Below are 22,026 nucleotides of genomic sequence, written 5' to 3'. Positions count from 1 at the left end.
AGCTTTATAAATAACAACAACAGCATCAACAACTAACAATGTTTGAGCTCTTATATGCCAGGCACTACTCTGTGTGCTTTACATATATTAACTCATATCATTCTCACACAACCCCATGTGGTTTTACAGATGAAGGAACTGAGGCACTGAGAAGATATGTAACTAACCAAGAGGTTATGTATATGTAGTCTAGCCAGTCTCTCCAAAAGAAACCACTGTGTAATACTGCCTCTAACTCAACGTAACAAGTCCCAAGGGTGCACTGGGAAGAGAAAATTACAGAATGGAAGCAATATTTGAGTGAAGCCTTGAAGAACAAATGAAAGAGACAAAGGATTATCCTGGTGCACATGTGTAGGAGAAGGTTTCCTATCTCTGCTACTACTATTTGGCCTCTGCACCCACAGGACACAGGCAGAAGTCAAGACAGAGATAGAGAGATAGGCATAGTCCACACATCCATAGGAAATGTTTAAGAGCACACTTAGGCCAACACTGGCTTTAGGGTAGTCTTTCCTGTTCTCCAGATGTAAAAGTCCTGACAGCTTTCTCAACGGCAAAAACGAAGAAGATATATGTTGACCACACTTAATTGCGTGTTCCAAGAGATGGGAGCTAGACACATGTAAACTGACATGCTACCAGCAACAACTTCTTCTCCTGCAATAAATAATCTATATTAAGAGGAAGACAATAAATAATGATACACACTGAACCAGCTGTGTTCAGTCCATGGGCAAAAAAAAAAAAAAAAAAAAAAAGAGCCTAAGAGTCCTCAAAAGTCCCAAAGCCTGACTGGGCAACATTCAGATGAACAGAACTCTGCTTCTCTAAGGAAAGCCTTCCCTCCTGAGCCCAATTATGGAATCTGGTTGCATAGGTAATATAGATATAGATAATCTTGCAATATTACTAAAGAAATTACTCTTGAAATCTCAATGCCACTAAATAGTCTTTATTTACTTATTACTTTCCCAGTGAAGAAAGTAATTACAATTTTTTTGTACGTTTATATTCACTTGAAAATTTCATTAATGATTAATTTTAGATGGACTCACTAAGAACTGGGGACTCTCTTTTTCTCTCAACATCATGGAAACCTCTCTCCTGGTTTTCCTCCTAACCCCTAGATGGCAAACTCCTTAGGACTCCTCTGCTAGCTGCTAGTTCACCCATTTCTGAACGTTATGAGGGCTTGGTTTTGAGTATTACTGTCTGTCTATATTTTTTCCACACACAAATTCATCATTTCCCACACATTTAAATATTTCTATGATGACAATTCAAATTGATATTTCCAGTGGAGGATTGATATATCTCCACTGAGCGGCATGTTCAACTGCCTACTTGACATCTCCATTTGGATGTCTCACAGACATTTCAGAATTAACATATCCATAACAAAACTCTTGATCCTGTCCATCAAACCACTTACCTCCCAGAAATCTTCCCCATCTCAAAACAGGCACTACCATTTCCCCAAAAGACTCAAACCCAACCCCATGATTTCTTTCTCTGTTCTAACATTCCCCCTAACTCTGCCATTTACGCATCAGCAAATCCTGTCCACCTGCCTTCAAAAATCATACTTAAAATTACCCTCTTCCCATTTCCATTCTACTACCATAATCTAGAACACCATCCTCGATCACCTGATGACTGTCAGCATCTACTCTTTTATCCACTTCCAATCTAGCAGCCAGACTGCTCTTAATAAAAGCTAAACTCTGCCTGATTTGGCCACAACCTCATTCTGCCGCCTCATCTTGTACAACAGCATTCCCCTGCCCACTCCCCACTTTCTTCAATCCAGCCACACCAGACTTCTTCCAGCTAGCTCCGTGAACATCAGAGCTACCTGCTTTCGAACTTCAGCACATGCGGTTTGTAACACTAATGGTTCTCCACACCTTAGGTACCTAACACCTTTTTGTTCTCAATGACGATGTCACCTCCTTAGAAAAGCTTTCTCAACCCAAAATAAAAGTAGAACCCCACACTAAAATTCATCCCTTGTTTTCTTCATAGCAATTATTACGTCTGTTCACTTCCCCAGCTCACCATGAAGGCAATTTTTCTGTTTTGTTTTGTTTTTAAACAAGTTCCAGTCTGTCTTCACAGGTAAAACCTAAGCTCTGCAAAGGCTGAAGATGACGTCCATCTTGTTCGTAATTACATCCCCAGTATACAGCACGTGCTGATCACATTTTGGCCCTCAGAAGATATTTAACGTTAAATGAATGTTAACCTCAAAATGTATCTTAGCTTATCTCATTTCTCTTAACCTAGTAGGAGATATTTTCTGAACACATCAACACCTGACATTCTTTCAAGAATATAATTGTATCTGCTATTTCCCAGGCCCCCAATACCATTTTGAACCTATCCATGGATTTCCCTATTAATTTCTGACTAGCTGCTTTATCAAACATGGAGACTATTCTTAACCCTGTGACAAATTCTTACCCCTTAACAACATGATAAAATATATCCAACCCTAATTCAAGCCTAATTCTAATAAACACTTAGAAAGAGACACTTATTCTAAACCATTGGAGATTAGTACAGCAAGAGACTGCCCGCTACCTCTTTCCCAAGCCTCCAAAAGACTATGGAGCATCAATCCTAACCGCCTCTCACTGTATCTAACTTATAAAGTCAATGTTGTCAACATGTAAATATTTATTTAAGCCTACCTAATCTCTTACCTAGAAGAGTGTGCTTACTAAAATGCAGGCTCTATGTTCTAAATTAATCAAAACTCCCGGCTGGATTCTCAGCTGATGGGGCTGACCATGGAGGAGCTGAAGGTCAATAAGTGAATTTGAATGTATGTGTCCAACTGAACATCAATCTCTGACTACCCTCCACACAGAAAACTACCCTCCACACAGAAAACAAATTTTGCTCAACCAAAATTTACCCAAATCTCTAAAGTCCAGTCAGGAGTCCCCAGCTGGCTGACTACAAAGCTGCACTCAGTTTGGTCATGTCCCACTCCAAACACCTCACTTCTCAAAATGATGGCAAACTGAAGAATAAAAAAAGAAAGAAAAAAAAAAGGGCACGGAGAATGATGACACAGAAACCATGTGCAACACTATTTCTCTGTACAGAGATTTTGTCAGCAATCAATTCACCAACCCACACCCAAGTAAGCTCAAAAATCATAAGATCTGTTTAACAGCTTTTCCCCTGACTTCAAAGTTAAGATACATCCAGCCAAATCATAATTTGAAGAAGGAAAAAAATCAATTTAGGATAACTGACATGTGATAATTTTGATATATATTTACTAAATATTTTATATTACTTATATTTACACATTTGATAGAGGCCACTTAAACCCTGAATTTAGTATTTAAAACACTTTGTCCATTATAATATATTCAGAATGCCATCTGTGATTCATATCCCATGAATATGTAGTTTTTTAAATACTACATTATTTTCACCTTGTACTACATAGTAAACTCTTAATTTCCCAGTAATGCAGATCATCAAGAACTGAGTAAGTTTGCTACTTAAATATTGGAGGCTACTTCCAATGTTCTCTTTGGGGTCAAGTTTACCTTTTAGGCAAAGCTTATAATGAGGTTCTTTTGTTATTATAACATTAATAACCAAAGCCACTTGGAGATCATACAAGCCATATGGGTAGTCCCAGAAGTGCCTTATAATCACTCAAATTTAGAGTAAAATGCATAAAGTTTTGTTCCAATGTTTAGGATATCATTCAAAAACCAAAGTATCTATTATATAAACTCTAAAAATTTCCAAAGGGTTTTATATTAATGCAACAAAACAGTAAATTGAATTCCTTTGTTCACTCCCTCTTAAATGCAAATTTATCTGTTCTATTCCACCCACTTCAAATCTCAGGGGTTTGCAAAGTAGGACCATAACACTGCTTAATATCATTTATGAACCATGCTATTACAGAGCATTTACTGAAGTGATGTACAATGGCTTTGATAAGAATGCAAATATTTTACCTTAAGCTAAAAATAAAAGACTGATACTATTCCTGTCCAATCCTGCCCACCTTAGTCAAGAGAGCCTGATTCTCAAACTCTTACAGTCCTCAGGCTATTGCCAACTCCCTCATTCCACTGCACCCCTACAGACACCCTTACTCACCAACTAACCAGCCACCTAGAATCCAAAGACTGCAAATGCAGGGCTCCACTTGCCTGCCAACTTGAGCCTGACACTGAAATGTTCATGCTTAAAGCAATGAGCTGTGCCACTCTTAGGAAACTGCCCTACCTTCAGGCAAAGACTTCCCTTCAGCACTTGCAGCTGAATCTGTCACCTTCCTCCAGTTCACCACTTGCATACTGGTCTCAAATCATTCTACTGTAATAAATTGTGCCACAGAATTGTGCATTTGCCTATAGACGTGATGGTCATCTTTTCGTAGGACTGGACAAAGCTTTTAAATAAGTGTCTCTTAATTGATTATAAATGAAACAACGTATGTGCAAAGAGCAAAGATTATTTCTTAGTGTATTCTATCACTTAAAACCTTTTACAAACTTTGACTTCTCTTTTAATCCTAAGATTTCTTGGCTCATGCAACATTTACACGTGGGAAGGAAAACACATCCCAAATAAACCATAACTTTTCTTCACTGACATTTATTCAATTTTTGAGGAGGCAAGTATTATTTTTTCCAGGACCAAAGGGAAGAGGGGGAAATCAGGAGGATTATAAACAGTTTGTTACATGGTTTGATAAACTTGAAGGGCTATATACTAACCAAATGAATAGTCAAAAGATTTACATTAGATGATGAACTCAATGTATGTTAACATTTGATTAACAGTAATATTGTTATTTCTTGATTATCTCAGGTAAACAGTATTTATGAAACAACATGCAATAATCTGAGACCTAGCAAAGTAATGGATATTTTGAAATAATATTTGTTCTTCAACCCTGTTTTCCTGGCATATAACTCCTAAAATCCTTGGGATGTACGAAGTGATGTCTTTTTGTATGCCAAGATTGATGGCTGGCTGGCAGTCCTTAGGCAGCTTCAGGATACAGGCTGGTTACCAGAAGAAAGACCAAAGCATGATTAGAGGGTTTAGCCCTACCCTTCAACTTCCAGGCTGGAGAGGGGACTGAAGTTTAAGTTCACAGCCACTGGCCAAAGATTTAATCAATCATGCCTAAGTAATAAGGTCTCCATAAGAGGTCCAATAAGGACAGGGTCAGCAGGGCTTCCAGACAGCTGAACGCATGGAGGCTGATGTAAAGGCGAACAAGAACTCATCCAGGTGCCAGGAGGGTAACATACTCCACTTCCATGGGGAGAGAAGCTCCTGTGCTCAGGATCCTTCTAGACCTCACCCTATATATATTTTCATCTGGCTGTTTACTTGTACCCTTTAAAATATCCTTTGTAGGCCGGGCGCGGTGGCTCAAGCCTGTAATCCCAGCACTTTGGGAGGCCGAGACGGGCGGATCACGAGGTCAGGAGATCGAGACCATCCTGGCTAACATGGTGAAACCCCGTCTCTACTAAAAAATACAAAAAAAACTAGCCGGGCAACATGGCGGGCGCCTGTAGTCCCAGCTGCTTGGGAGGCTGAGGCAGGAGAATGGCGTAAACCCAGGAGGCGGAGCTTGCAGTGAGCTGAGACCCGGCCACTGCACTCCAGCCTGGGCGGCAGAGCGAGACTCCGTCTCAAAAAAAAAAATAAATAAATAAAAATAAAATAAAATAAAATAAAATAAAATATCCTTTGTAATATACTGGTAAACATGGTTCCCTGAGTTCTTTGAGGCACTCTAGTAAATCAAACAAACCCAAAGACGGGATTTGTGGGAACTCTAATTTGAAGCAAGTCAGTCAGACGTTCCAAGAGGCCTGGACTTGCAACTGGTAGGAAGGAGGATACACTCTTTTGGGGACTAAGCTCTCAATCTGTAGTTTCTGAGTCTATCTCCAGGTAAAGAGTGTCAGAATTGAATTGGTGGACACTGAATCAATTGCTTGATGATTTCAAGAACTGACTGCTTGCTTGGTGTGTGAAGAGAAACCCCCAAACATTTGGTTACAGAAGTCTTCTGTGTTGATTGTTGTTTAATGAGAAAAATTTTAAAAGCGTCCTGAGTTTGTGTTTTCTTTTCCCACACACACAATCCCTATCCTCAAACCAGATTACTTTATTCATGTTCTTCCTATAGCCTCTTCTTCCTACAAATTTAAGTTTTGAGGAAAGAAGGAAATAAAAGCCTCACTAACCAACCAAGATGTGGAACTGATAGCAAGTAAACAAGCTGCTTTAAGCAAGCCAATAAAGTATATAAACTACCTACCACTCATTTCAAGAGGGCAAAGAGAGGAAAAATGAGTCACAATCTATGGGTGAAGGGGACAAAAGCAGATAAAAATCTGCTTCGTTTGTTTAGGGTCCAGCATTCGGGAAATAAAATTCTAGTACTACTACCACCCATCTAATAACTGAAAATTTCTCTGAAATAAGCAAATAAATTCATTTTCAATTCCTCTAAAGGTGGAGCTCTCATTATGTACTGATGTCTCCTGTTACTTCTCTAGATAGCCCTGGCTGAAGATGAAGCCTTTTATCAAGCAAAAAAAAATGGTTTCCCTCTAACTTTAACATAGCAGCGCTAGTTCTATACCCCAAAATCACACAGAATAAGCTTAATAAAGAATGTTAAGGCTCTGAAAACAGTTCAACACTGCTGTCATGACCCCTCACCTCTCCAGGAAAAATAACTCCAACTCTTTTTTTTTCTTTTCTTTTCTTTTCTTTGAGAGAGAATTTAGCTCTTGTTGCCCAGGCTGGAGTGCAATGGTGCAATCTCAGCTCACTGCAACCTCTGACTCCCAGGTTCAAGCGATTCTCCTGCCTCAGCCTCCCAAGCAGCTGGGATTACAGGCACCTGACACCACGCCAGGCTAGTTTTTTGTATTTTTAGTAGAGATGCGGTTTCACCATGTTCGTCAGGCTGGTCTCAAACTGCTGACCTCAAATGATCCACCCGCTTCGGCCTCCCAAAGTGCTGGGATTACAGGTATGAGCCACTGCACCCAGTCAGCTCTTTTCTAATGTACCTCATGATCATGGATAAGAACTCCGAATTTTCCTTATTTATGAGCTTTCTAAATTCTCTAAGTTTATAAAATGCATCCACATTCTATCAGTGAAATAAGCAACACACTGAACTTCAAGGACTGAATACTAGTTCTGGTTTTGCCTTTAAACTCCACATCCTTGGGGAAGTCCTATTTCTCTCTCTGGGCTGCAGATACTGCTGAACCATAAACTTTCCAGTTTCAGTAGCCTCAAAGTTTATATTAAAAACAATCATTTGCAATATTGCTTTCATTTTGTTCAGAAATTTAAAATAAGTATCTAACCAACTAATAGTACTGACAAAGGTATTTTACTTAAATTGTCTCCCACAATATTTAAGAGTCCTTAGAATATAATGGTGGGTAGCGGGGGGAGACAAATAAATATATACTACAAGTAGTTATATAGTATGTAGTTAAGTATGTATGTATTTATACACATGTAAAGTATAAATACAAAACTACAAGCACCATCAAAATGACCTCGTAGTTTACTCTTACCCAATACAAGCATAAGTTTAAGCATATACTTTTAAGTTTAAGCTTAAGAAGTTATTTTTCTAGATTTATGCTGTCCAATACAGTAGCCTCAAGTCACATATTGGTATCTAAATGTTTAAAATTAAAATCTAAACTAAAAATCAGTTATTTCATTGCACTACTCACCTCTCAAATACTCGATGTCCACATATGGTTAGTGGCCACTGTACTGGACAAGGCAGATAAAGAACAGGTCCATCATAACAGAAAGTCCTACTGGGACAGTGCTGTTCTACAGCAGTTCACCTAAATCTATTTTGCAAATGGAAACAGAAAAGCAAGACCTCAAAACACTTGAGCTCTGAAGTCAGAAACAAGGTTGAAATCCTAGTTCTGCCATTTACTTGCTATGTGACTTTCAGCAAGTTAGTTACTTAACCCTTCTAAGCCTGTCTTCCCATCTATAAAATGCTGTATAGAACTACTATCCACCTCAATGCAAAAGCGTAAGAATGACACAATAGACTTTGGGGACTCGGGGGAAAGGGCAGGAAGGGGGTGAGGGATAAAAGACTTCAAACTGGGTTCAGTGTATACTGTTCAGGAGATGGGTGCACCAAAATCTCACAAATCACCACTAAAGAACCTACTCATGTAACCAAATACCACCTGTTCCCCAAAAACCTATGGAAATAAAAACCTTAAAATAAATAATTAATAAAAACTACTATCTACCTCAAAGATAGTCATAAAGATTACATGAGATAATGCTGGTAAGGCATTTAGCAGACTGCTTCAAATACTGGAAACATTCAATAGTGTTAGCTCCCTACTATAATTAATTGTATTTACTAATTCACAGATATATTGAACTGAATGCTACCTGAAATGCAGGGATTAAAGAAAGAGCTCTTGCCAGAGTGGATGAAATGGGTAAGAGTTGTAATCTGAAGCATCAGGAGAAGTGACAGTAGTGGGATGCTGGGAGGGTGATGCTGGATTCAAGGTGGAAGAAATGGCAGATACTGAGGCAGAAATCTTGGCTCTGGTGTAAGAGTTCTGCCTCTCCTTTTGGTCACTTCAAATTATTACTAAGCCTCATCTTCCAAACAGGTAAAAGTGTGTGGAGAGAGTCTACCTGCTGTGTACTGAAGTAGAAAATGAATTTTAGCTTATGGCTTTGCCTGCTTCTATTCAACGTTTTAGAAGAAAGTGCTGCTTCTACACAAATATGGATTAAGATATACATTTAAAGGCATCTCATTAGGTCCCTGAAGTAGGTAGACATTCTGTTTCACAGTTCTAAACGAACATTTATTTAGAAACATAGCCCAAAAAGCAAACTGACAACAAAAATGCAAAAATCAAATTTTACACTGTCTTAAAATACACTAAAAAATTTTATTTCTTTGCAATACAGCTTAGGTGATTAATTTTAAATCAATGAGTGTAATAATCACTGTAAAGAAATTTGGATACATGAAAGAATACAGTTTCAGGATATCTTAAAAGATAAAAGGGGTATGGGAATTAAAATATTACATGTTGGAGAGTAATATGACACTTCCTTCCTATCTCTAAAGTGCTTAGGTAATAAATCTGAAACAATAACTAGTTATAAAGCTGGGCAAACTAAATAATAAAATGTTCTGTTGCTATTATAAAATACAGTCCCAGTGTGATCATTTAATATATACTTTTCAGACACATTATTTTATTGTTCTTAAAGCAGTAAAGAATTAAAAAAAAATTAAAAGACCAGAAGTAATGGACACTAAACTCACTTTACCCTTCAACATTTTCTTTTATTAGCAAATAAATACTTTTAAAACTATGATTAAAGGCAGACTTAAAACAATAACATTTTGAAATAACAAAGCAAAGAATTTTTCTGGTGGTGATTTTACTGAGACAGTTACGTCTTCCCTTAATACAGTTTTGAAGTACAGGTACATGACAGCAAACAACTATACGTAAAGTTCCCCATTTGAAATAACAAGCAGCCAGCCTTTTAAAGTTCTATGCTGGTTGTACCTCAGGTGAAAAGTCAGCCTCAAAGTAAAGGCAAAAAGAAAATATACTCTTGGCAGTAATGAAGGAGCTCATTTTAAAAATTATAAAAGAAAGTACAGACATGAGAATATAAACAAGCTTCAAACTTGAAATTTTGAACTGCCAATGGAACATAAGGCAAGACCATGCTCTCTCACTCTCTCTCACACAGTACACATACTCCAACTCTGCAGCTATCCTACCTGCAGGTGCTACTCCATTCTTGCTAACTGTTCCAGTCACTTAGTACACGCATTTCTAATGTCATTTAAAGTTTTTTTGTCTTCAAAAAGTCTATCCAAAACCAGTCAACACTGTAGCAACTGAGTCAAGAACTCACAGGATTGAATTAAAAATATTCCTCATTACCTGTTTTAGATAAAGGAAGAAGGGATGGATACAAATAATTCAGTACCCTAAATAAATAACATAGGTCCTCAATGTATATTTAAATTTTATCATGTTAATGACTCCTCTTAAAAACTATGCCAGCATTTTGCTAACCAATACACATTCACATAAACTTTCAGTTATTCATATTGTACGTTTACCAATAATATGCCTCCCTCCAAAAGACTCTGAGCTGGCTTACAAAAATGTATGTAGTATGAAAATACAAATGAAGACATGGATATACAAGAGGGAAAAGGGTAGAAAAACAAAATACAACCAGAGAGTTGAGGTTTCCATACAAAATGCAATTAATTACTAACACTGAGGAGCAAATAAGGCTATGAGTTTCCAGGCAGCCAAACTAAACAAAAAGGGACGTATTATCAATTTTAAAATCTGTAGAGGCCATAAATAGAGACAAATCTGTTTCTGCCAATAGTATCACCATTCTAGTCTACAAATATTACACTCTTTAAAGTCATCCTTGACATCATTAACTTTGTTTCTCAAAACCACACCATCAACAAGGTGGGCCAGTCCAAAAATGTCTCCCATTTCCACTGCCTTTTTTTTTTTTTTTTTTGGTCTTCCTAGTATCACATCACCAGGTCTTATATACCTTGAACCTATATTCATGCAACACTTTTCTTACTGGATTCCCAAACTCTTTATATCTTTCTCTACTCCATATTACAAATTAGTTTCTATGACATAATTTTTTTAAATCAAAACTTCAATTTCATTCTCTTTTACTCAGTATTTATACCTCAAACTATAGCAACTGGTAATTTTAACACCCTTCCTAGAAAGTCCTAACAAATCTTACCTCTTACATGGGAAGGAGGGCCAACCTGTTAAACTCACTGTCCCAAGAATAACTATACTAAATTATCCCCTTTTACATTTCTGCTCCCATTCATTCTCTTACCTAAAGCCAATCCCCATTTCCTTTTACCTTTCCAAATATCACCCATTCTTCAAAGCCAAGTCCACATCCTTCCTTAGAGATGTTTTCCCAGCTGGGTGCAGTGGCTCACACCTGTAATTCCAACACTTTAGGAGGCTGAGGCAACCTTGAACAAGTTACTTAATCTCAGGAGTCTTAGAGACTGGTTGAAAACACTAAATGACATCACATACAGAAATCCTTCAAGAGTTAAAAACTGCTGTACAAATATTACAATAACCAGAAAAGAAAAAGTGACAATAATTAGATTTTGCATTGGTTGTTCCTTGTAGAGATCACACATATAGACACTGTTTCCAACTTCTGTCTCAATACCTTCCTATTCTATAATTTCAAAAAATACCCCCCTACACACACACTTTCCCTACATACCATTTTAGTTACTATGATGTGGAAAATACACTTCTCGGCTGGGCGCAGTGGCTCACACCTGTAAACCCAGCACTTTAGGAGGCCAAGGAGGGCGGATCACTTGGGGTCAGGAATTCGAGACCAGTCTGGTCAACATGATGAAACCCATCTCTACTGAAAATACAAAATTAGCCAGGCATGGTGGTGTACGCCTGTAGTCCCAGCTACTCAGGAGGCTGAGGCAGGATAATTGCTTCAACCTGGAAGGTGGAGGTCACAGTGGGCCAAGATGGTGCCACTGTACTCCAGTCTGGGCAACAGAGAAAGACTCTGTCTCAAAAAAACAACCACTATCACCAAAAAAAAACCACACTTTCCTCTATAAAATGGCTCCCATGATTAGTAAGATGACACAGTTTATATCCAGTCACAGCCTCTTCCCATTTCCACTGGGAATGCCTTACCTAATGAGTTAAGACAATGAAAAAAGTAAACCAATTGGAAGACTTATACTTTCTGATTCAAAACTCAGGAAAGCTATAGTAATCAAGACAGTATGCTACTGGCATAAGAAGAGACATACAGACCAATGGAACCAAATTGAGAGTTCGGCAATAAATCTTCACATTTATGATCCACTGATTTCCAACAAGGGTATCAAGATAATTCAACGTGAAAAATAGTCTTTTCAACAAGTGGTGCTGGGACACTGGGTCTACACGAGCCAAAAGGAATGAAATTGGACTCTAATCTCATACCACATACAAAAATTAACTGAAAAAGGATCAAAACCAAAATGTAAAAACTAAAACTATAAAATTCTTAGAAAAAATACAGACATAAATATTCGTGGCCTTGGATTACACAATGGTTTCTAAGATATGACACCAAACGCACAAAGAACAAAAGAAAAAACAGATATTTAGACTTCATAAAAAGCAAAAACTTCTATGTTTCAAAGGTCACTATCAAAAAAGTAAAAAAAAAAAAATCCACAGACTGGAGGAAGATATCTGCAAATTATATATCTGATGTACAGGACTTATATCCAAAATACATTTTTAAAAAACTCTTACAATTCAACAACAAAAAGACATTAAAAAATAGAGCAGGATTTGAACTAACATTTCTCCAAAGAAGACATACAAATGGACAATAAGCACATGAAAAGATGTTCATCCATCATCCATCAGAAAAATGCAAATCAATACCACAACAAAATACCACTTCATATCTACTAGGATAGCTACAGTTAAAAAAATAAAAAAATAAAAGGGGGCAACAATAAGTGCTGCCAAGCTTGTAGAGAAAAATTGGGCCCTCAAACACTGCTGGTAGGAAACACAGACTTAGTATATAACCCAGCAATTCCACTCCTAGGTACACACCAAACAGAAATGAAAACAAATGGCTACCCAAAAACCTGTACATAAACGTTCATAACAGCATTATTCATAGTAGCAAAAAAGTGGAAACAATAGAAATATCCATCAATTGATGAGTAGAAAGATAGAATGTGGTATATCCATAAAAATGCAAGTTTATTTGGTAACAAGCAGGAATAAAGGCCAGAGCAATTAGGCAAGAGAAAAGAAATAAAGGGCATCCAAACTGTAAAGGAAAAAGCCAAATTAGCCTTGTTCCCAGATTACATGATGTCAAAACCTAAAGGCTCTACCAAAAATACACTGTTAGAGCTGTAAAGAAATTCAGCAAAGTTGTAGAATACAAAATTAACACACAAAAATCAGTGGCATTTATATGTACCAACAGCAAATAACCTAAAAAAAAAAAATCAAGAAAGCAATCCTATTTACAATAGCTACAAAAATTACAAAACGCCTAGGAATCAATCTAACCAAAGAAATGAAAGATTCATATAAAGAAAACTATAAAACTGATGAAATAAATAGGACACCAAAAAAAGGGAAAGGTATTCCATATTCATGGATTGGAAGAACTATAATAATATTTTTAAAATGACAAGACTACCCAAAGCAATTTACAGATTCAGTATAATCCTTATCAAAATACCAATAACATTCTTCATAGAAATAGTAAAAAAAAAAAAAAAAAAAAAAGAAAAGAAAAAAATTGCCTAAAATTTACATGGAACCACAAGACTACATATAGCCAAAGCAATCCTGAGCAAAAAGAATGAAGCTGGAGGCATTACATTACCTGATTTCAAAATTTATTACAAAGCTATAGGAATAAAAACAGCATGGTAGTGGCATAAAAACAGACACATGGATCAATGAAACACATGAGAGAACCCAGGTATAAAACCATGCATTTACAGCTACCTCATCTTTGACAAAGGCATCAAGAACATGCAATGGGAAAAGGAGAGTCTTTTCAATAAATGGTGCTGGGAAAACTGGATAACTATATATGAAGAATGAAACTACACTCCCATCTCTCACCATACACAAAAAAATCAAACCAAAATGGATTAAAGACTTGAATCTAAGACCTGAAACACTACAGCACAATGGTCTGGGCAAAGACTTCTTGTGTAAGATCTCAAAAGCACAGGCAACCAAAGCAAAAATAGACTACTGGGATTACATCAACCTAAAAAGCTTATGCACAGCAAAGGAAACAATCAACAAAGTGAAGAGACAACACACAGAATGGGAGAAAATATTTGCAAACTATCTATCTGACAAGGAACAAGGGATTAATAACCAGAATATGTAAAGAGTTCAAACAACTTGACAACAAATATATATATACATATATAAAATCCAATTTAAAATAGGCAAAACAGCCAAGCGCAGTAGCTCATGCCTGTAATACCAGCACTTTGGGAGGCCGAAGCAGGAGCATCACCTGAGGTCAGGAGTTCGAGACCAGCCTGGCCAAAAAGGTGAAACCCCATCTCTACTCAGAATACAAAAATTAGCTAAGTGTGGTGGTACGGGCCTGTAATCCCAGTTATTCAGGAGGCTGAGGCAGGAGAATCACTTGAACCTGGGAGGCGGTGGTTGCAGTGCACCAAGATTGCGCCACTGCACTCCAGCCTGGGTGACACAGTGAGACTCCATCTCAAAAAAAATAAAGAAAAAAAAATCAGCCAAGCGTGGTGGCATGTGCCTGTAGTCCCAGCTACACAGGAGGCTGAAGCAGGAGAATCACTTGAACCCAGAAGGTGGAGGTTGCAGTGAGCTCAGATCACGCCACTGCAATCCAGCCTGGGCGACAGAGAGACAAAACTCAAAAAAAAAAAAAAAAGCGGGGGGGTGGGCAAAAGATGTAAACAGACATTTCTCAAAAGACGACCAACCCACAAATGGCCAAAGCATACATTAAAAAATGTTCAACATTGCTACAATGCAATATTATCTCACTGCAGTTAAAATAGCTTAGATCAAACAGACAAGCAATAGCAGATGCTGGCAAGGATGTGGAGAAAGGGGAATGCTCGTACATTGTTGTTGGGATGTAAATTAGTACAGCCACTATGGAGAATAGTACAGAGGCTACTCAAAAAATGAAAAACAGAACTTCTATATGATCCAGCAATTCCTATACTGGGTATATGTATTAGTCCCATTTTCACGCTGCCAATAAAGACATACCTGAGCCTGGGCAATTTACAAAAGAAAGTTTAATGGACTCACAGTTCCACCTGGCTTGAGATGCCTCACAATTATGGTGAAGGTGAAAGGTATGTATCACATGATGGCAGACAAGAGAAGAATGAGAGCCAAGTAAAAGGGGTTTCCCCTTATAAAACCATCAGCTCTCGTGAGACGTACTCATTACCACGAGAACAGTATGGGGGATACCGCCCCCATGATTCAATTATCTCCCATCAGTCCCACTACACGTGGGAATTATGGGAGCTACAATTCAAAATGAGATTTGTGTGGGGACACTGCCAAACCATATCAGTATACCTCAAAAAGAAAGGAGATTAATGTATCAAAGAGATACCTGCAACTCCATGTTCACCCAAGTACCATTCACAATAGACAAAATACGGAACCAACCTAAGTGCCCATTAACAGATGAATGAATAAAGAAACTGTGGTATATACACTCAATGGAATATTTAATTCAACCATAAAAAAGAATGAAATCCTGTCATGTGCAGCAATATGGATGAAACCACAGGCAAAGGTTAAGTGAAACAAGCCAAGCAAAGAATGACAAATGTCACATGTTCTCACTCTTACATGAGAGCTAAAAATGTAGATCTCAAAAAGAGAGAATAGACTGGTAATTACCAGAGGCCAGGAAGGGGAGTGGGGGGATGAAGGGGAAAAAAAGAATATAAATATATAAATGTATATTCACTGAACTTTTACATTAAAAATGGTAAAGATGGTAAATCACATAGGTATATTTTACCTCAATTAAAAATATTTTTAAAAAAGAAGTACTAGGGCAATCAAGTTTGAGACCAGCCTGGCCAACATGGTGAAACCCCGTCTCTACTAAAAATAAAAAAATTAGCGGGTGTGGTGGTAATCCCAGCTACTCAGGAAGCTGAGGCAGGAGAATCGCTTGAACCCAGGAGGCGGAGGTTGCAGTGAAACGAGATTGTGCCATTGCACTCAAGCCTGGGCAACGAGCGAAACTCCGTCTTAGGAAAAAAAAAAAGAAGAACTAGTGCATGCAGCAACATGGATGAAACTTGAAAATATTAAACTTTGTAAAAAAATAAAAAAATAAAAAAAGCCAAACACAAAAAGCACGTATGATTTCATTTATACAAAATGTCCAGATAAGGCAAATCTATAGAAACAGAAAGTAGACTAATTGCTACCAAAGGCTGGTGGTGAAGGAGTTGGGGGAAAATGGGGAAGGAGTGACTGCTAGGCATGGATTATTTTTTGGGAGTTTTCAAAATATTGCAAAATTGACTGTGATGATTACAAAACTCTGTGAGTATACTAAAAACCTAAAAGTATAAGTGAATTTTACACTTTATGTCTTCGATAAAGCTGTTATCAAATAAAAAGCAGTGCCAGTGTTCCATGAGCAGATCCTTGATACATACATAAATAAAGTGTAAACTGCTAGTATAACCACATCCTCCTTTTTGGTTTACTTCCTCCTTTTACTTGTTCAATTACTAGACCAAAAATCAAATTCCAAATAAATCATTTCATTTTACCTTAGTCTTTTCTTCCAAAAATGAAGATTCTCTGTCATTCCCCTGCTCATAAACCTAATGCAAACTTTAGCAATAGCAGATCATAATAGCATTTGAACAAGTTAGCTTCTCTGTGATACAGGGGAACAAGTTATCCTTTGGATGATGACAATTTTAATTTTAATTTTAATCTGGAGATTTTCTGGCCCACTAGCTGCCAGTTCTCCACTAGCACCGAGGAAGTATAAATGAACACACTGAGATGCACAGATCTAAGATGTTGCTTTTAGCAATTTGTGAAGAACTGTGAAAGTCACAACCTGTAGTCATTTACAAGGGGCAGTGAATCTACCTGTTAGAGGTCTGCAAGGAGAGAGCAACAATTTGATCCACTCTATCCATCTAAGCTGGTATGCAAGGCACCGAGGTAGCAAGCAATTCTAACCAACTGCCCAGCACCTCTAACTCAGCAGTAGTATGAAAACATTTACGGATCAATGGATCTGTGAAGGCCTCAGGATAGAGCCCTTGCAAATGTCATGGGTCAGTTATGTTATCCAACATGAAAGTTAAGGCCAAGAAAAATACCTTCCACTACTTATAGGAAATACTCTAAGCATAGACCAAATTTCACTCAAATGATGTGCAATTTTCTATGCCTATGGTCCTACAGACTCCATGATTATTATGAGCAGAAATTTTTTCTTAGCTGTAAATTTTTTAAAAATATTTACCCATTAAACTGTGAGTAACGTTTTTAAAAAGAATGACTTATTTAACCCAACTTCAAAAATAAAACTATCTTACTGCATTTTTACTTCAAAGACAACAATAAAGTGAGAAAAAACTGAAATATGTAGAGGCAAATATTTCCTATATGAAAGAATTCAATCTATTAAATCGTTTGTGCATGTTCTTTAAAATAATATTTGTTTTTTCAAAACCTGAAAAAAAATTAGCCAATACTATATTAGAATAACTTTCTCTAAAAAATGCCTTACATAAAACTTTACACTGAATGCTGCAATTTGGGGTGACTTGATATTCTCAACTTCTTTAACAGATTTGTACAACGCTTAAACACATTCAGTTCCTTCAACATGATTCCAAAAGAAGCTTAACTAGATATCACATAAGAGATGCACCAAAATTCAGAGGTTCCATCTAACCTGACATACATTAACAGATTTGTACAACGCTTAAACACATTCAGTTCCTTCAACATGATTCCAAAAGAAGCTTAACTAGATATCACATAAGAGATGCACCAAAATTCAGAGGTTCCATCTAACCTGACATACACACAGTACTGGGTTGAACCCAGTCTGTTAAGGTTCCCGAAAATAGGATAAACCACACTCTAAATGGAATGTGACACCCACCCACCCCTACCCAGACAACCAATAGAAAAAATCATTCTCCACTCTCTGACTAAACAGGTAAAACCCACAGATGTTCCCTCACATATAATCTTTACATGTGATAGCGGACTAACAACTACCCAGGGAACCAAAAGGCAGGGTTTTGAGAGGCTTGTGTGATAGGAGAGGTAATCCACAAAGGGAGTAGAGTAAAGGGATGCTTTCTTCTGAAATGAGATATGACTTAACTGATTAAGTAAAGGACTCTGACTTCTGTTAGGCAGGTAACTTTAATTCGCACTATTTTGATAAATTAATCCATTACAGTCATTAGGCCAATGCAGGCAGTGCAGAACTTGTAAAAATCAACCACAAAAGCACTGTTAACTTTAACCAAAAATAAGCCCAACTAACACTATGATCTAACCTCTTTCTGAAGATGGTAACCACATTTTCATTGAAATACAGATGGGCAGATTAACTACAAACCACAATCAAATATTTGACACCAAACAATCCAAAGACCACAGTGATGCACTTAATAAGCACACCAAACATCCATATTAAGTAACACAAGCACACAGAAAATGTAAAACTAGTTAATCAACACTTATCAATCAGCTACAGCACAGAGGATCCTTTGCTTGCCAAAGGGAGTGCCACACGAAGGTAAATAACCTTTCTCTCTGCCTGACCCAGTCCAAGCAACTGTTTTAGAATCAATAAAAGGAGCCAAAGCCACTGTACTGCAGACCTAGCTTCTAAAGCAAACTTATCAGCTATCCAATCCTCAGCCCACAAGTGAGAATTCTCCTGCAAATTCCCAAGTCAGAAAATTAACTAAAGTAGGTATCTTTAGTTACTTCTAATTTTTAAAAATTAAAACCTGTAATAAACATTTTGCTCTATTTATGAAGAGCTTATATATGAACTAGTAATGGTATCATTAACTAAGGCTCAAAGACAAAGTAAACCTCCAAATTTCAGATGACACTATAGTTAAACGTTTTTTACCTTTAACAGAACTATAGTTCAATTATTTTATTTAAACAATAATCTTTATATAGTTCCTTTTCTCAGTCATCTAATAGCAAAACTGCAGTCTACATCACATGATACTGTATGTGGATTTCATTTATTAAAAATGAGTCTTAAACAAACTTATTAAAACAAAGTTGCTCATTTTACCAATGATTGGGGTTGTCAAAATTTAAGCAAAGAAGTGAATAAATTAAGTTCACTTATTTATCAGTTCAATTGTTCATAAAAAAAGGTTACAAAAATAATATATGTAATATATTAAGAGCATGGTTTTTTTTTTAAAGATTCAGACCATCAAAACAAATATCCTAAGAAACAAAGGATGTTAGGTTTAATTCAAACTGGAGTTTTTCCACAAATCAATCCACTTATAACCATTGACCACCAAAAGCTAAACAATCGTCTGCCATCTGAAACAGCTTTGATGTAATACGATCGTAAGACTGACAAAAAGTCTTATGTTAAACAGTTTTACTTAACAAAGACATATTTGTTTTATTTGAGTGAAACATTCTTTGAATATTATTACTGTAAGTTTATAAACTGTATATGATTCATTTAAAGAACCATATTAGATTCACCACAAAGTAAGTCCTATTAGAATTTTTCCTACACAAAATAGTTGTCAACTATGAATATAGCGATATGCAAAATTTTCACTTTCATTAATTCTCACCATTGTTATCTTTGTTTTTACATAAAAGTAAGACCAGTGAAGTCAGATATCATACCAAGCAATAAATTCTACCTGCATTCAATGTTGGGAAGATTTTTATTTAATCTGCCCTTCCACCTTCAATGCATAAGATTATCATTTTAAACCAGAAAAAGTCCAGGTTGGCCTGGTTCCAACACTGACCTCATCTCAAAACAGAAATAAGTGTCTTACAAATAATCAAACAGTCATTTTCTAACCACTGCTCCAGACCCAAGGCAGTAGCTTAAAGTAAGAGGTTATTTTTCTCCTCTTTGTCCATGTATCTGTATAACATTAACCATTTCCAGGTAAGCACTTTTCTTTCCTAAAAGTAAACACTGACCAGAAAATTCAGGGTCATGATCATAAAGGGAAAGACAGTTTTACATTTAACATCATTGCCTCAAATCACCCAATCTCACCTAGTCACAACCAATGACCATAGTAACGTAAACCATGAAGAAATACTATTTAATGCGTCTGCACTTTTAAAAATCAAATTCCAACAAGATAACAAAAATTACAACATAGCAAATATTTTAGCCACACTATTATTCTATCATTAAAAAACCACTTAAGGCCCTAACACCTCTTCCACTAAAAGGTAATTGTATTTGTTACCCTATAATTTCATTGTCTTATTGTTATCGCATTACACTACTTTTGGCAACTCCGTTCTACCACTACAAACATACTTGCTGAACATTCCATTTCTGCACAGAGATGACAAAAACCACTATCTTCCATAGTCACTTAAGTTCAAACAACAATGATGTGTTTACTAATTAATCATTACAACAACAGTTGCACATAAAACCAACAGTTCAAATGTACCTTCCACAAAAGATACAAGTAAATAAAAAACCATAAGTACTTACCTACAGTTGGGAGGAGGGTCCAATGTAATTTCTGCAAGTTCCTTCTGAATTCTTTAAAATAAAGACAAAGAACATTATGTTAAAAATATCCTCACTCTTAACAATTTATTTCATTAAAACATTATGTTTTAATAATACTTCCCTTTGGTATATTAGTTTGAAATACTAATACTGTATAAAACATCACATCCAACAATAAAGTAGCAATTTCCGCCAGGGTTTTGAGGATGCATCTAAAAGATGACTATCAGTACATGCAACCTGTGGAAGGAACACTATGACTTCACTGAACCGCTGACAGCACTAATTAAAATTTCTAAAGCTGGAAATTTCTGCCACACCATTCATGGGTCATTCTAACTTCTGTTTTGTATTAGAGCATTCCCATACAGGATGGAAAGCTGATATTAAGTTAAATTCAAGCATCCTGACTGATAGAATCAAATGGTGAAGAAAAGATTCAGGATCTCATTCCAACACCTGAAACTGCCATCAAGACGCATATGGTATTCCTTCCTGGAGCCTCTAATTTGGAGCAAGTTGGGACTTCGACGTTTAACACTATTTCATCGGCTAGAACTATCCTAATATTACATAAGCAATTAAATCATTTCATGAGCTTCATGCCAAAAAAAAAATTAAGCCTGCTCTATCTATCCTCATGTGTTACATTCTACTTTTAACTGCATCTAACATCCTATGTACGTATAAAAAGGCTGAAAGTGTGCCACTGTTTTCTAAGACTATACTTAGCAATTCCTTAACTATCATTTATACCTTATTAAATGTAGGCTTTGCTAAATCAAATACCAAAATATTCTCAAAACCGTTTCTTCTCCTTTGCCTTGGTTTTTAAATATGGGGTTAACAGCTGGATGCCTGTTGTCTGGTAATTATTGTGACAGTATATGGATAATAACTGATTAAAGTATCTTTAAAAAACAAAACAAGAATTTGAGCAAAAATATTTACACTCAAGCAATTTCATTCTACTTCTTTTTCAAGATAACAAACTGCTAGAATAAACGGGACCCCTCCAATAGAACTGGTATCAACTTCCCGAAGGAACTGCATGCTACTGATACAATTTTCACTTTTCTAAACCATGTGATTCAAGGTTGGTGAGGCATTATGAATCAGAGGACGGCTAAGAAATTCAAAGTCAAAGAAAATTTCATTGTAATTCTGCTAGGCCATTAAATTGAGTCCCTGGGCAAGAACACTGCTCACACATGCTTGCTTTCTCTCCCTGTGCCTCAGTTTTCTGTCCTGTAAAATAGAGGTTAACTAGAATAAACTCCGTGATCTCTTTTAACACACTGTAACTTCCATCTAATATGGATTCTGTGATATATTTATATGCATACAAAGTACATATTGCCTATATTTAAATGACAATAGGCTCAAAGATTTGATACAGGAGAACACATTTTATGGATTTCAAACAAAAGTATACAACAGACACTTCAAAACTAAATGGCTAAGTCCAGGTTAAAGATGGCAAACTAGGCACACACACTTTCACCTCTCAGTCATTCAGGACCACACTGGGTGGGAAAGGGAAATGCAGAAAATGCAAAAAAG

General features: G+C 36.7%; 1 protein-coding gene across 3 annotated transcripts in view; it reads right to left on the bottom strand.

Moving 5' to 3' along the window:
• The window catches only part of UBE2E2 (ubiquitin conjugating enzyme E2 E2), a 386,047-nt gene that overhangs the window by 350,218 nt on the left and 13,803 nt on the right, over positions 1–22,026 (bottom strand). For all 3 annotated transcript variants that reach the window (XM_033212784.1, XM_033212783.1, XM_033212785.1), the window contains exon 3: positions 20,443–20,493. In XM_033212784.1, the coding sequence (XP_033068675.1) occupies positions 20,443–20,493 (51 nt within the window). The remainder of the gene's footprint in view (positions 1–20,442; positions 20,494–22,026) is intronic.

Source organism: Trachypithecus francoisi, unplaced genomic scaffold, assembly GCF_009764315.1.
Source record: "Trachypithecus francoisi isolate TF-2019V2 unplaced genomic scaffold, Tfra_2.0 Lachesis_group0, whole genome shotgun sequence".
NCBI classification, from domain to species: Eukaryota; Metazoa; Chordata; class Mammalia; order Primates; family Cercopithecidae; genus Trachypithecus; species Trachypithecus francoisi.
The sequence above is the reverse complement of the archived record's forward strand: the minus strand, read 5'-3'. Positions and strand labels throughout refer to the sequence as shown.